The sequence below is a fragment of the Leptopilina heterotoma genome, unplaced genomic scaffold (genome assembly GCF_015476425.1).
Source record: "Leptopilina heterotoma isolate Lh14 unplaced genomic scaffold, ASM1547642v1 Lhet_550, whole genome shotgun sequence".
NCBI classification, from domain to species: Eukaryota; Metazoa; Arthropoda; class Insecta; order Hymenoptera; family Figitidae; genus Leptopilina; species Leptopilina heterotoma.
Window position 1 is genome coordinate 523,057 of NW_025111120.1, and position 16,063 is coordinate 539,119.

Below are 16,063 nucleotides of genomic sequence, written 5' to 3' on the forward strand. Positions count from 1 at the left end.
GTTAAGTGTAATAAGCATTTGGTTAATACAAATAAACGTATTGGAAGAAATTTTTTGGTTGAATCAAACAAACGTTTGGTTGACTGTATAGCAATGCATTTATTTGGTTGATTCAACCAAAATTTGGTTGATTCGTACAAATTTTTTTCTGAGTGTACGAATCTAATGTTAAAATTTTATTTTTCAAATTATTCGATTCACTATGACGGATTCAAAATTATGATTTTCTACATTTTTAAGTAAATAGTCTAAATATTAATTTATAGATTAATATTTACAAAAAATAATTATTGGGATGTTTTAGAAACTCTTTTATAGAAATTTAACTTTTTATACCTCTGCTCTTAAAAATCGATTATTAAAGGAATATTTAAAAAAAAAATTTGAATCCGCCATGTCATATTAGATTCGGTAATTTAAAAAATAAATTTTTAACATTAGATTCGTAAATAGCGCTTCCAAATATCGCCCTTGACCTTGTTTTAGAATATTTACTTCGAAAATGTAGAAGATTAAAATTTTGAACCTGCCATATTGGATCCAAAATTTTGAAAATTAATTGTTACGGACACCCTATTGTGCACGTTTGTACGCTCGCTTCATATTCCGCCTCGCTACGGAGTTTAATTCCGCGGTACGCGCTCCCACTAAAGTCGCAATATCTCGAGAACTATTAGAGTCTCCATAAATTTTTTTATGAAATGAAAGGTGAAATTACAAGGAATCGATATTTACTTATTAGAAAATTCAAAAATTAGGCCAACTGAACTAAAAATTAATTCAAAAAATTTTTTTGACTTTTTTTTGACAAATTTTGGAAATTTTTTTTTGTTCATAATATCAAATTAAACTACGTATTTTTAACTATATCGCCTGTAAATTTTATTAAAATCGATCAAAAAGTTTCAGAGTTATTAATTTTTGAAAAAAACGTAACACTCATTTTCAATATGGCGTAGCGGCCGCCATTTTGAAAATTTTTCAAAATCCTCTTAGGGTTAAATTTAATTCATATAAGACTTCTATTTCCCAAGGTTTCGAAGAAATCGGAAGACCACTTTCAAATCGCTTTTTTTCTGACGGAGTCTTACCCTTATATTTACGTAAGTTTCAATGTTTTGCAGATTCAATAAATAATTACAATTTTTATTTTTTCTTTGTGTATTTGATGTACAATTAAACTTACACAAATATTGAAGCGTAAGGCATACGAAACTGGCGAACGCTAAGCATTAAATAGGGAATTATCTTTAACTGTTCTATACCATTTCTAAATTTAGTTTTCTACCTAATTTTGAATGAATTCAAATAACTTTTATTTCTTTACATTTAAATTATATTTAAACTCCTTCTATATTATGTTACGATCCTAATTATTATAATTTCCCTAATGTTTCCCGATTTTATTTTAAAATTAATTAAAATAGGGACAGGGTAGTAAATAACAAGAAATTACTTTAGTTGAACAAATGTATGTGTATTTTATGAAATAAGATAAAATTGATGAAAATAAGAGATGGACACAGGCTTTCTAATGTGAGTCTTAGAGTGGTTGATTGTTTACCTTGGGACAAAGGGTGATGCTAGACGTTCAGGTATAATGGCACTGGTCCTTTAATAGTTAACTAATTGGATGCAGTATTGTGTCTCGAGAAACAGGAACACTCTTTTCAAATGGCAAATTTGACTTCCAGATCGACTTTCCAAAATGCACTTTTGAAATATACGTAAAGTAAAGGACAACTACTGAAACTGGGATTAGGGCACTGTGTCGTGAAGGACCACTTGTTATAGATAAAATTTTAAGACTGACTTGTGCAGAGCACCACTTCTCAATTTGAGACTTATAATGTTGACGACTACATTTTCTTGACTGCTTTTCTAGACTGATTTCTAGACTGAACTGCTGTTGATGGTCTGGCTCTTCTTATACCCAAATTTTCCTGTGTATTTTATAAATTGTACGTGTTTCCATGTATTTTAGGAATCGTCCAAGTTTTCATGTATTTTACGAATTGTACGAGTTTCCATGCATTTTCAGAAGCCCTTTGTTGCGGGAACACTTGTGGTGACTCACCATTAGATCGCACGTGTACATTGCTTATTACTCATATGTTATTCTATAATGTTGTTATTTCCATTAATTGTTTATAATTTGTTGTTACAATTGATTGTTTATAATTTGTTATTACAATTCATTATTTATGATTTGTTGTATTATTTGTTGATATTTATTATTACAATTCTATTATTTAATATTTATTATTACAATGTATTATTGTTTATTATTATTTCTTAAAGTTTGTTGTTAAGATTGTTATATTTAACTATTTATTACATTTTGTTATTATTTGTTAATATTTATTATTACAATTTATTATTGATTATTATTAATATTTATAGTTATTATTTATAATAATATGTAAATAACAATTTTGTTATTAACTTTTATTATGATTATTACTATTATTATTAATTATTATTAATATTATTAATTAACATGATTATTATTATTAATTATTAAGATTAATTATTATTCTACATATTATTATTGAAAATAGGTTACGGTGACGTAACAATTATAATTATATTCTTTGTTGCTACTATTAATAATTATTTATTATTTTCAATAACATTGATTTCTATTTATTTACTCTAATTGCTTTTTTAATAAACATAAATTAATAAATATATACCATTTGTCTAGTTTTAATTATCTGATGCTGAATTAGAGTGTATGTTAATTGTTATTAATGATACTAAAAAACGTTTTATGTTTATTTAATTTTCTTAATTACTTTTAATTAAAAAATGAATAAAAGTAAATATTTATTTTTTATCTATTTCAAAAAAGGCTATCAACATTTTAAAATTAGCGCCAACAATTGGACAACCGCAGCTCCATCTGCAACATGCACTTTGCTTATGAGTATGCCATTCTCCAATGCTTTTTTCCACTGGGTATTTATTTAAATTTAAATTTATTAAATATAAAAATAAATTTTAAATATTATTAAATTCCGTCAGTCTAGTTTCTCTGACGAAATGTAAATAGCAAATATATGTATCTTTATTTACATTTTTTATACTAGAAAAATAAGAATCCTGGCGTAAACAAAACCTCACCCACATATCACACCACATTCTATGTAAGTTTTCATATGAGTTTTTACAATTTTATCACTAAGTTTGCCTTTTCTAAAGTTTACACAACGTTCTGGAAAAGAAATAAAGTAATAATTTGTATTTTGGGTTTTCTTGGTCAATGGAAAAATTTTGAACTGGAAAAAATTTTTTATCCTTCCAAACTTACTGCAGTAGATCAGAATGTCAAAAAACATATAAAACTTCATTATGAGTCAAAGTTGTAAAAATTAGAAAAAAAACTTAACAAAAAAAAAAAATACAAAAATACAAAATTTTGTATTTTTGTTGTTTTTTGACAGACAGACTTCTCTAAAAACTATTTTTTGGAATCAGGGGGTCATGAAACGAAAAGATTTACCAAAATTAGACATTGCTCAAAATCGCACAAATCCAAGACTTTCTCATTTTTGATGAGAATGTAAAAACAAATTTTACGGAAAAAATCCAAAAAAGGCAGAATTTTTGAAAATTTTGAGTTCCTTTTTGTTCCTAATTTTGTATTTTTACCTAAATTTGGCATCTAAAAGAAAAAAAGGAAGGTTTCGATATGTTTTCCATGTTTTTTCATGTTTCGGCTAATGCTTTACTCACTATAAATTTCAATTATTTGTACTTTTTTGGAAAAAAATTTCTTAAATTTGTGTAAAAGATGCAATTGTTGATTCTAATGTTAAGAAAGGTGTATTAGCATGATATAAACTAATTTTTATTAACACGGCCCCAAAAAGACAAATTTTCTACTGCAGAGAAGGCTGACAAAAAGTCCAAAAAAGCAATAAATAGCAAATTTTTAAAAATTAAAAAATTCATAACTTTTTTGTTTTTTGTTGTACTGAAAAGTGTCTAAAGGAAGAGTTGTTTGTTTTTGCACTAAATTTAAGGAAAAAATAAAAAAGAAGTATTTTTTTGAAAATTGCAAAAAATACAAAATTTTGAAAATTTCCAAATTTTGTATTTTTGTTGTTTTTTGACGAAATGAGCTGGCCAACGAACTCAGGCTTCATTTTTATAGACTAAAATAGTCCCACAAATTGCAAATCAATTCATTAAAATTTATTCGAGTTATCGTGACGACAAAATTTTCTACAGACAGACAGACAGACTTCTCTAAAAACCATTTTTTTGGAATCAGGGGGTCATGAAACGTAAAGATTTACCAAAATTAGACATTGCTCAAAATCGCACAAATCCAAGACTTTCTCATTTTTGATGAGAATGTAAAAACAAATTTTACGGAAAAAAGCCAAAAAAGGCAGAATTTTTGAAAATTTTGAGTTCCTTTTTGTTCCTAATTTTGTATTTTTACCTAAATTTGGCATCTAAAAGAAAAAAAGGAAGGTTTCGATGTTTTTCATGTTTTTTCATGTTTCGGCTAATGCTTTACTCACTATAAATTACAATTATTTGTACTTTTTTGGAAAAAAATTTCTTAAATTTGTGTAAAAGATGCAATTGTTGATTCAAATGTTAAGAAAGGTGTATTAGCATGATATGAACTAATTTTTATTAACACGGCCCCAAAAGGACAAATTGTCTACTGCAGAGAAGGCTGACAAAAAGTCCAAAAAAAGCAATAAATAGCAAATTTTTAAAAATTAAAAAATTCATAACTTTTTTGTTTTTTGTTGTACTGAAAAGTGTCTAAAGGAAAAGTTGTTTGTTTTTGCACTAAATTTAAGAAAAAAATAAAAAAGAAGTATTTTTTTGAAAATTTGCAAAAAATACAAAATTTTGAAAATTTCCAAATTTTGTATTTTTGTTGTTTTTTGACGAAATGAGCTGGCCAACGAACTGAGGCTTCATTTTTATAGACTAAAATAGTCCCTCAAATTACAAATCAATTCATAAAAATTTATTCGAGTTATCGTGACGACAAAATTTTCTACAGACAGACAGACAGACAGACAGACTTCTCTAAAAACCATTTTTTTGGAATCAGGGGGTCATGAAACGTAAAGATTTACCAAAATTAGACATTGCTCAAAATCGCACAAATCCAAGACTTTATCATTTTTGATGAGAATGTAAAAACAAATTTTACGGAAAAAAGCCAAAAAAGGCAGAATTTTTGAAAATTTGATACCGTCAATTTCGCGCTTTGACAACACCAAACGAATTTTGGACCCTTGTTAAAAACAAGTTTCCGAAAACTCGGTGAAAATTACGAATTTAGGGAGCAAATTCAGAGAGAAAGAAATCTCGGACCCTCCTGGAGTTTCCGAAGATTTCTCTATAATTCGGGGAATCGATTATACGCGCAAACCAAATTTTAAAAAAAAAGTAAATAAATAAATGAGTAAAATTAAAAATTGATTTAAAAAGAAAAAAAAGAAATAATAATTTTTGGACCCTGCGCGAGTTTCCAAAAAAAAAAAAAAAAGGTCAAAAAAAAGGGGGGACACGATTATGGACCCTCAGGAAGTTTCCAAAAATCGCCGGGAAAGGAAATGACAGGGAATAAAGGAAAAACACAACCTCGGACCCTCCGGGAGTTTCCGAAGTTTGTGTTACTCGGAGAAAGGAAGTTTAAGAATTTTAGACCCTCAGAAAGTTTCTAAAAATTCTTAAAAGGAAAGGAGAAAAAGGAAGAAAATTTTGGACCCTCGCAAGAGTTTCCAAAAATGTGTGGTGGATGGAAAAACTAATGAACCAAAAAGCGCGTTGAATAAAACCCGAAAGTTAAATGGATGGGAAAAAGTAAAAATTTAGAATTAACTAAAATTAGTTAAAATCAAAACGGATGAATTTATTTTATTTCGTAACACTGTTAGCGGGAGGTTTGAGTGGTGCGACCGTGCAGGTAGGCAGCTCGGTAAGAAGTGACGACGAGAGCTCCGTCTCCGAGCTCTGTGGCGCGGCTGAGTGGGGAGACTCGCGCAGTGGGAGCGATCGACGCTCCGATTGGCTGACGCGGCCTAGTGCGACCGGCTGATGCCGCATTCCTGCAATTCGGAATCTTCGCTTTTGCTCAGCGACGGAAAAATAAAAACTAGCTTTCGCGAATAATTGAAAGATTATCTATTGGTAATTTATCGATTATCAATTCCACGGGGTCTGTCTTGAGCAAAAGCGATGATTTTGAATTTTACAAATTAGGAATTTAACTGGAAATAAAATATAATTATTAATAAAACTAGTAAAAATACAATTAGAAAAACATAAAAAATCGTAAAAATTCGAAGAGTTTAAACATAAAAAAATATTATAATGATGCGACGACAAACTAAAATTTTCTCGGCGAGAACAATTTAAGAATCACTAATTTGCCGTTATTCGGAGGCAATAATAAGAATATTAAAAATAGAATAAAATTCAATTACAATGTTTAATAATATTATTAAGTAAGATAATTATGTAAGAAAAGTAAAATTAATACAAATTACAGATTGTGGAAAACACGCAGTACAGAGAAAAAATAATAAATACGATACAACGGAGAATGTAATCAAAACAATACTCGTTTCGCGCTATGCAGTGGGTTCAAAGGGTTTACCAGTCCCAGCTTTGGTCGTTTCGGCGTTCTATACGTTGAAGGCCGAGCGTGCGGTAGCGTAGGACGCGGAGAGTGCAATTTGTCGCGCTTTACAATTTTCTTCGGAGATTTCGAATGATTGCGCGAACATCTCGATGTTTTCTTTCTGCACGGTGATCGTATTGCCTTCGAATTTTTCTTTTCTGAGCGCGCGGGGCTTCTCCGTCGTTTCCTAGACGGTTCTTTTGTCGGGGGGCGTGGCCGTTTCTTTTTATCCGGATCCTCCAAATTTGCGATATCCACGGTTTTTCGCCACTCTTTGAACACTCTTTGTTTAACGGGTGTATCTCTCGATTGTGGGTTGTCTCGTCGAATCGTAATGCGCATGTCATTAAATTTGGATTTTCGCGAAATTTTCCAGCGAGAGGAGGGACTACCAATTTTCGTTGGTGACAGAATAGATTTGACGTTTGGATGGTTTTGTTCGCCGACTCGATAAAACGCGAGGTGAGGCGGTGAAACTTGGACCGGTGATGTCCTCAAATCGAGAATGTCTAAATCTACTTCGGGAGATTTTACAACCGGCGGTGCGACTTCTTTCGGAGGCGTAGAAAGAATATCGAGAGCTTCTTCGATCGTGTAAAATTCTTTCTCCTGAGATATTTTCGTGGACTCCGGATTTTTATCATCGACGGTAACTTCACGCGGAACGGGTCATTCCACCGAAACGTTTTGGTCGATTTCTTTAGGTGGGGATTTTCTCGGACTGGAAAAGACGTTCAAGGGAGGGATTGTCGGCGTTGAGTCCACAATTTTCGGAGGTAAAACCTCTATTTGTTTTTTACCTTTTTTCCCTTTTCGTCTATGTCTTCCCACGGGGATTGGAACATAAATATCCGGATTTTTCCGCTGTTCTTCGAAAGCTTTTCTTCTCATTTCGGTCCGGCGTTTGTGTTGACTAGGTTTCTTTTTTGGCTTTTCCGTTCGAACTTCATTCACAGTTTCATTTTTCGCATCCATAATAATCTATTTACTATTGATTTAAACTTTACTTAATTTTTTGCGAGACGCGACCTTCTCTGCTCTCGCGGAGGGCATTTGCTTAATACTGAAACAAAGGCTCGACGCGCCTGGAGTTCACTGCGCCCAAGGCTCCGCCCACTGCGTCAAACTGCAGTAGTAAGGAGATGGGAAGAGAAATTCGCTACTCGCCTGTATCTATCGCGGACGTAGGTTGTAGCGCCTATTTACAGGGGCCGTTTGCACTCTTTTTGATATTTCTCGCGCGTTTTTCGGTACTTCGAGGCGAGGAAAATTTAAATCGTCCGTTTCGGATTCTTTTCTTTTCGAAGAGCGCAAATTGTAACCGTGTCTATGTTTATGAGTTACTAATTCCTTGGTTATTCTCGGCAATTCAAGAGTTTTCTCCGGTTGTACTTCTGGCTCGATTAATTCCGGATTTTGAAGTTTCTCCGCTCTTTCTCGAGGGAACGCGCGTTTCAGATCCTTACTATGAATTTTTGCCAGTCGATTTTTCAAATCAACCTCGTAGATTTCACCTCCACAATGGCGTTTTATTACGTATGGACCTTCTCCACGGGGAGCTAAACCAGCGTGAAAACCTTTTTCCTTGTTCGACAGGCGGTGCGTTCGTACATAAACAAAACTGCCGACAGGAATTTTCTTATTTGATTTAGGTGGCACGGCATATTTCTCTTGATATGTGGCTTGATGTTTAGTGACTTCCTGAACACGTTCTTCCAAGTTTTTTACAGCCTTTCTTCCGGTCTGTAGAACCCATTCTCCGGGTCTCTTGGCAGTGGTTCCGAATAGGACCTGACTCGGCGTCCGTCCGGTTGCCGCATTTCGTCGATTTCTGACATTGAATAAAATGTCAGCGATGTCAGAGTCCCATTTTCGATGAGAAGCATCGACAAGTCGTAAGCGCATTCCTTTTTTCACTTCCTGGTTCCTCCGTTCGGTCGGATTCGCCTGCGGGTGATAGGGAGGAGTGTGCCAACTTTCGCAGTTCCACTTCGCGCATGCTTTTTCCCAGATATTACCGATAAATTGAGGGCCATTATCGGTAATGATGGCTCTGGGGTAACCGAATCGATTGAACACCTCTTTTTCGAGCAAGTAGGTGATACGGGGGGCTTTGGAAGATCCAAGGGGGAAAGCTTCCACCCACCGTGAAAAAAGATCGGTAACTACGAGGAGAAATCGTTTTCCGTGCGATGAACGTGGGTATGGTCCCATTAAATCGACAGCAACCGTATCCCACGGGGCCTTTGGTTGGCGTGGGCGTACCTCGTTGTTGCTCTGCGACCTAAAAGACTTACAGCAGGAGCAAAGGGTGCAACTTTTGACGTAGTCTTTTATTTGTGAGACCATTTTGGGCCACGTGAAGAGTTCTTGGACAGCGCGCAACGTCTCTTCTTCGCCTGGATGTCCGGCTTGGCTAGCGTCGTGATACTCGTGCAGAAGTCTCTGCTGACAGACTTCTGGCACCACGAGTAGCCATGAATCATGGGGATTCTTGCGGCGAAAAAATCCTTCGTCCGATAGGATGTGTTCGCGGAAAAATTTCTCTTCGACCTTGTTTCGATTTTTCTTGTTTTTCAGGTTTTTCCAGCGTCGTACCTGGCTGATTATGTTTTCATCCTCTTGTTGCGAAGCGATGACCTCTTCGAAAAAGTTGGAATGCGTGATTTGCGCGAGAAAAGGTGCATCAAATTGAGGAGCGATCTCAGGTGGAAGAAGAAAGTTATCTTCTTCGGTTTCGTTTGGTAAATCACTCGGATTCTGCGCGAGCGCGGTAGCTAATTCGTGACCGGCATTGGTTCGAGAATGAATCGTAAATTGGAATTGGTCCAAAAATCGTGCCCAACGTCCCAATTTCGGCGTGTTTTCTTTCGAATTTTTAAGCCACTTTAACGCTTTTTCGTCCGTGTGCAGATGAAAAGGAGTTGCTTCTAACTGTGGGCGAAAATGTTTGAGGGCCCATTCTACCGCGTGACATTCTTGCTCCAGTCCAGAATAGCGCTTTTCGGTAGAGCTAAACTTAGCGCTGGCGTACCTGATCACGTTGCGAGAACTTTCTTCGAGTTGAAAAAGCACTGCCGCCATTCCTTCGGAACTTACTGTGGTTTGAAGGTGAAAAGGCAAGTCGGGGTTTGGACGTCCAAGACTAAGATCCGCTTGGAAGGCATCTCTGATTTTGTTGAACGCGTTTTCGGCTTCTTCCGTCCATTTCCATTTTCCTGCCTTCTTTCCTAGTAGATCCGTGAGCGGAGCGGATAACATGGAAAAATCGGGGACGTATTCGCGTATCCAACCACAGATGCCGAGGAATTTTTGTAGCTCCTTTTTGCTGGTTGGACGAGCGGCTTGGATAATAGCCTGAACGTGGTGTTCTTGGGGCTCGTTATTTGCGCCTAAAACTTGATGGCCCAAATATTTTAATTCTTTCTGGCCGAAAAAACATTTGTCGATTGAACAAGTTAGACCGTGAATCTCTAATCGTTCTAACACGAGATTTAAATGACGCATGTGATCGGTCCAATTTTGTGAATAAACGATTATATCGTCCAAAAAGGCCATACAGAAGCGATTTACGTATCCTCGTAACACGGTTTGACTAATCAATGTTTGGAACGTGTTCGGAGTGCCTTTTAAGCCAAAAGGCATGACGCGAAATTGGTAAGTCCCGCCGTTTGGAATCGAGAATGCGGTAAATTGTTTACAATTCTCATCCATCGGTACTTGCCAGTATCCCCAGCGCAAATCTAACACGGAAAATATTTTCGCGTTTCCGAGTTCTTTTAGAGAGTCGGTGATCCTGGGCAAAGTGTGATTTACGTCTTGTGTGATCGAATTTAGGCGACGAAAATCCACGCAGAAACGAAATTTTCCGTTCTTTTTCTTCGTCAAGACCACGGGGGAGCAATAAGGTGATGTACTCGGTTCGATGACTCCGTTGGAAAGCATCTCTTGAACTTGCTCAAGCATTTCTTTTCGCTTTTCAGCTGACGATGGATACGGCCTTAACCGAAAAGGTCGGTTATCGGTTAATTCGATTTTGTGACGTGTTGATCGAGTTTGCGTTAGACTAGGACCGGGCGCAACTGTGGTGGCGTAACGTTGTACGATTTCGAGAAATTCGCCTTCATATTCTGGTGGGAAATCGTGAATAAGATTTTCCATGGCGATTTCGTTTTCCACGTCGATTTGGTCTCGTGGTTTCGATTGTTGGTGGAAAAATATTGTGAATCGACTCTCTTTACCCGCGTAAATTCTTTTTCCTGGAATGTCGATTATTGTTTGTTGATCTTCCATCCAGGGTAAACCCAAAATCATTTCTTCTCTCAGCTGTTCGCAGACAAAAAATTCAACATTCATCTCTTGTGTATTAATTCGAACAAGGAGCGTGATTCGTCCCAAGATTTTCATACTCGTTCCGGGCGCTGCCAAGCTTACCTTGTCGAAACTCGAGGCGAGAGACGCGAGTTGCGCTGAATTTAATTTAGAGGAATGAATAAAGTTTTCGGTTGCTGCTGTGTCGATGATCGCAACTATTTCTTGATCGTTGGTAAAGGTTAATACGCGCGGTAATTTTCGATGATTTTGGAGAGTCAGATAAAGCGAAGTTAATGTTTCGGCTGGTTGTTGTTGTTGTTGGCGGTGGTCGGTGCATCCACCGCCCGTCGCCAGTTTTCCTGACCTGTGTTTTTACGGTCCTCTAACTGCTTTTTGTAAACCGCGCAGTCTTTGTGCAAATGCTTTTCAGGGCAGTACCAGCAGTCTGGAGGATACTTTTTCGTAGCAGCTGGATTTTCGACGATTTTCCTTTCTTCTCTGCGCGGTTGGCTTCGTAGCAAATCCAGTTCGTCCTTTTCCGATTCAACAGCTCTGGTCAGCAGCGTAGCACAGTCCGGCGGATTTGAAGCGCGTATTGCGTGTCGGATCGCTGGTTTCAGAAGCTCCATTAGAGTATGCACGATGACTTCTTCTGTTTCTCCAGGTCGCAATCTCCGGAAAAGTAAGTATTTCTTCTGAAGAAAAACCCCCACGGGCTCTTTTTCCCCTTGACGTAGGGAAAATAGCTGGGCTTGTAATTTTCCGAGTATCGCAGGAGAATTATATTGGCGCAGTAAAAGGTCTCGAAACTGGTTCCACTCAAAGGGGACTCCTTTGTACATCTCCCACCACTTTTCTGCCTCACCACGAAGAGCTTGGCTTGCTACGCGAACTTTGTTTGTTTCAGGCGTTCCCAGGAGCTGGAAGTAGTTGTTCATTTCTCGTAAGAAGTTGACTGGATCTTCGTGTTCTTTTCCAAAGAACTCTGGTACAGGTACAGGATTACGTTGTGCCTCCATGAATGCGCGCCACGCGTACCAATTTGGATCGGGTACTGGTGCTGGTGGGTAATAAGCATTCTGGGGGGGCTCTACCCTTGGTGGAATCTGTGAATTACTAACGTTTCTTCCAGGAGCCTGATTAGATACTGGAACTGAACTCGGCATATTGGAATTTGTCGCCTGAGATCCATAACCGGAATTGCGGGAAAAAATCGGATCCTGGATTATAGGCCTTGTGTTTCTCGGTCCAATATTGTCAGATAAAAATTGATCGTATCTGGAAATCCCACCGAGGTCCGCATAACGTGCTCCTTGTTGTCCAATTTCCGCGAAAGGTCTCTGTGGAGGACTTTGAATAGAAATTGAGCTGTTTAGTAAACTCGGTAAACCCGAGTAAACCATTCTTGTTGGTTCCGAAGTGCCTATTATCCTGGTAGTCATTATTCCGGATGGTCCAGGAGCGTGATAGTTTGTCGAAACTGTTGCTAGGTTGAGACCAATTTGTGTCGATACTCCACCGATGAGCGATGTAGTGATCATTGGCAATGAATTCGGTGCAGTGCTCACGATTGAATCAGTCGTCATATTTAACGAATTATTATTTACAGTTACGCTGGCGGACGATCGATTTAAAAGAATTTCGCTTCCAGGTGGTGAAATATAATTTAAATCTTCGGTTGATGACGATCCTGAGCCGAAACTGTTTTTGTTTTGAGGATCGTGGGACGCTGTTTCATCATCCATCGCGCTAGAGTGTGCTTGTTTCGAGTTGGACGTGAGTAAACCTGTCGATACTTGCGAAGCGTTGTTACGCGTGCCGGGTGGAGTGTTTATTAACACCGTACGAGAGCGCAAATTTTTTTCTTGAGGTGTTCTAGCCGTCATTAAAAATTTTACCGCTTGGCTCCTCTTTTTGCCAAGTCGTCGGCTTGTGAGTTTCCCGGGTGTCCGCTGTGTCCTGGAACGTGTTTCCAGTCTACTTCCAGTGACGAAATTGCTCGATCTAAATCTTGCAATTGTTCTTTATTTTCGACTGGCTTTCCTGATGCTTTTGTCCAACCGTTTGTTTTCCAACGGGGTATCCACTCTGTGCAGCTTCTGATCACGTACTGAGAGTCGGTGTTGATTCGCAATTTTGTAATTCCGGCTTTTTGTGCTTGTAAAACGGCACTCGTTGCTGCTTGAAGCTCAGCGGCGTTGTTCGTTTGTTTGCCGTCGACAGGTGCTGAAATATTCAGAGGATGATCGGTTTCGAAGAATACGCCTATTCCGGCCTTCGGTGAAGATCTTCCGTTTCCAAGACACGCGCCGTCCGTGTAAACGTTGGTAAACCCGGTTTCGTCGGATGATAAATTGTACTTTTTCGGCTCCATGCACCGAAATATACGAGAAAAAAAAACTATTCCCTCTTGTGGATTAAGTTAATTTTTCGAAAATCTGCGCAAAATCTAAGACTTTTATGATCTTTTTTGATTTTAATCACTCGAGCAGAATGTGGTGATTCGGTTGACTCAGCGATGTTTTTACACGATAAGTCTTGAATTTCGCGGCTTATAGCGTGTGATTCGCTGCGACTAGCTGGAAAATTTGCTGTTTTTTCTTTCATTGATGAATGAAAGAGACGATACGTTGAGCGCCACCGGGTGTTTTTGTCGAAAATGTATATTCGTCTCACTCCCGGAAGTGAGAATCTGTGGTGAGAATTTTTTCGGGTTCGTGATTTTCTACCGAAAATCTCTGCAGTGCCCCACGTTGGGCGCCAAAATTGATACCGTCAATTTCGCGCTTTGACAACACCAAACGAATTTTGGACCCTTGTTAAAAACAAGTTTCCGAAAACTCGGTGAAAATTACGAATTTGGGGAGCAAATTCAGAGAGAAAGAAATCTCGGACCCTCCTGGAGTTTCCGAAGATTTCTCTATAATTCGGGGAATCGATTATACGCGCAAACCAAATTTTAAAAAAAAAGTAAATAAATAAATGAGTAAAAATAAAAATTGATTTAAAAAGAAAAAAAAGAAATAATAATTTTTGGACCCTGCGCGAGTTTCCAAAAAAAAAAAAAAGGTCAAAAAAAAGGGGGGACACGATTATGGACCCTCAGGAAGTTTCCAAAAATCGCCGGGAAAGGAAATGACAGGGAATAAAGGAAAAACACAACCTCGGACCCTCCGGGAGTTTCCGAAGTTTGTGTTACTCGGAGAAAGGAAGTTTAAGAATTTTAGACCCTCAGAAAGTTTCTAAAAATTCTTAAAAGGAAAGGAGAAAAAGGAAGGAAATTTTGGACCCTCGCAAGAGTTTCCAAAAATGTGTGGTGGATGGAAAAACTAATGAACCAAAAAGCGCGTTGAATAAAACCCGAAAGTTAAATGGATGGGAAAAAGTAAAAATTTAGAATTAACTAAAATTAGTTAAAATCAAAACGGATGAATTTATTTTATTTCGTAACACTGTTAGCGGGAGGTTTAAGTGGTGCGACCGTGCAGGTAGGCAGCTCGGTAAGAAGTAACGACGAGAGCTCCGTCTCCGAGCTCTGTGGCGCGGCTGAGTGGGGAGACTCGCGCAGTGGGAGCGATCGACGCTCCGATTGGCTGACGCGGCCTAGTGCGACCGGCTGATGCCGCATTCCTGCAATTCGGAATCTTCGCTTCTGCTCAGCGACGGAAAAATAAAAACTAGCTTTCGCGAATAATTGAAAGATTATCTATTGGTAATTTATCGATTATCAAATTTTGAGTTCCTTTTTGTTCCTAATTTTGTATTTTTACCTAAATTTGGCATCTAAAAGAAAAAAAGGAAGGTTTCGATATGTTTTCCATGTTTTTTCATGTTTCGGCTAATGCTTTACTCACTATAAATTTCAATTATTTGTACTTTTTTGGAAAAAAATTTCTTAAATATGTGTAAAAGATGCAATTGTTGATTCAAATGTTAAGAAAGGTGTATTAGCATGATATAAACTAATTTTTATTAACACGGCCCCAAAAGGACAAATTGTCTACTGCAGAGAAGGCTGACAAAAAGTCCAAAAAAGCAATAAATAGCAAATTTTTAAAAATTAAAAAATTCATAACTTTTTTGTTTTATGTTGTACTAAAAAGTGTCTAAAGGAAAAGTTGTTTGTTTTTGCACTAAATTTAAGAAAAAAATAAAAAAGAAGTATTTTTTTTAAAATTTGCAAAAAATACAAAATTTTGAAAATTTCCAAATTTTGTATTTTTGTTGTTTTTTGACGAAATGAGCTGGCCAACGAACTGAGGCTTCATTTTTATAGACTAAAATAGTACCTCAAATTACAAATCAATTCATAAAAATTTATTCGAGTTATCGTGACGACAAAATTTTCTACAGACAGACAGACAGATAGACTTCTCTAAAAACCATTTTTTTGGAATCAGGGGGTCATGAAACGTAAAGATTTACCAAAATTAGACATTGCTCAAAATCGCACAAATCCAAGACTTTATCATTTTTGATGAGAATGTAAAAACAAATTTTACGGAAAAAAGCCAAAAAAGGCAGAATTTTTGAAAATTTTGAGTTCCTTTTTGTTCCTAATTTTGTATTTTTACCTAAATTTGGCATCTAAAAGAAAAAAAGGAAGGTTTCGATATGTTTTCCATGTTTTTTCATGTTTCGGCTAATGCTTTACTCACTATAAATTTCAATTATTTGTACTTTTTTGGAAAAAAATTTCTTAAATTTGTGTAAAAGATGCAATTGTTGATTCTAATGTTAAGAAAGGTGTATTAGCATGATATAAACTAATTTTTATTAACACGGCCCCAAAAAGACAAATTTTCTACTGCAGAGAAGGCTGACAAAAAGTCCAAAAAAGCAATAAATAGCAAATTTTTAAAAATTAAAAAATTCATAACTTTTTTGTTTTTTGTTGTACTGAAAAGTGTCTAAAGGAAGAGTTGTTTGTTTTTGCACTAAATTTAAGGAAAAAATAAAAAAGAAGTATTTTTTTGAAAATTGCAAAAAATACAAAATTTTGAAAATTTCCAAATTTTGTATTTTTGTTGTTTTTTGACGAAATGAGCTGGCCAACGAACTGAGGCTTTATTTTTATAGACTAAA

The 16,063-nt window shown here is 36.5% G+C and overlaps 2 protein-coding genes across 2 annotated transcripts; both read right to left on the minus strand.

Annotated features, from left to right (window-relative positions):
• Window positions 1-1,859: 1,859 nt before the first annotated feature.
• On the minus strand, window positions 1,860-7,639 carry LOC122508721 (peptidyl-prolyl cis-trans isomerase CYP95-like). The gene is made up of 3 exons (XM_043622236.1): window positions 7,465-7,639; window positions 6,641-7,317; window positions 1,860-1,943 (listed from the first exon to the last, which is right to left on the minus strand). The coding sequence occupies exons 1-3, from the start codon at window positions 7,637-7,639 to the stop codon at window positions 1,860-1,862; spliced, it is 936 nt and encodes a 311-aa protein (XP_043478171.1).
• A 5,233-nt stretch (window positions 7,640-12,872) lies between these two features.
• Window positions 12,873-13,352, minus strand: LOC122508722 (ribonuclease H1-like). The gene has a single exon (XM_043622238.1). It carries the CDS (start codon window positions 13,350-13,352, stop codon window positions 12,873-12,875), a length of 480 nt encoding a protein of 159 aa, XP_043478173.1.
• Between the last annotated feature and the right edge of the window lie 2,711 nt (window positions 13,353-16,063).

What these genes read in the sequence shown, in the direction of transcription:
- LOC122508721 (XM_043622236.1), bottom strand. Translation starts at nt 7,639, where the DNA reads ATGGATGCGAAAAATGAAACTGTGAATGAAGTTCGAACGGAAAAGCCA. An exon ending in TAGACGAAAAGGGAAAAAAG is followed by an intron (nt 7,318 to 7,464) that starts GTAAAAAACAAA and finishes TTCCGCGTGAAG; the next exon opens with TTACCGTCGATGATAAAAAT. An exon ending in AACGACCAAAGCTGGGACTG is followed by an intron (nt 1,944 to 6,640) that starts GTAAACCCTTTG and finishes TAAAATACACAG; the next exon opens with GAAAATTTGGGTATAAGAAG.
- LOC122508722 (XM_043622238.1), bottom strand. Translation starts at nt 13,352, where the DNA reads ATGGAGCCGAAAAAGTACAATTTATCATCCGACGAAACCGGGTTTACC.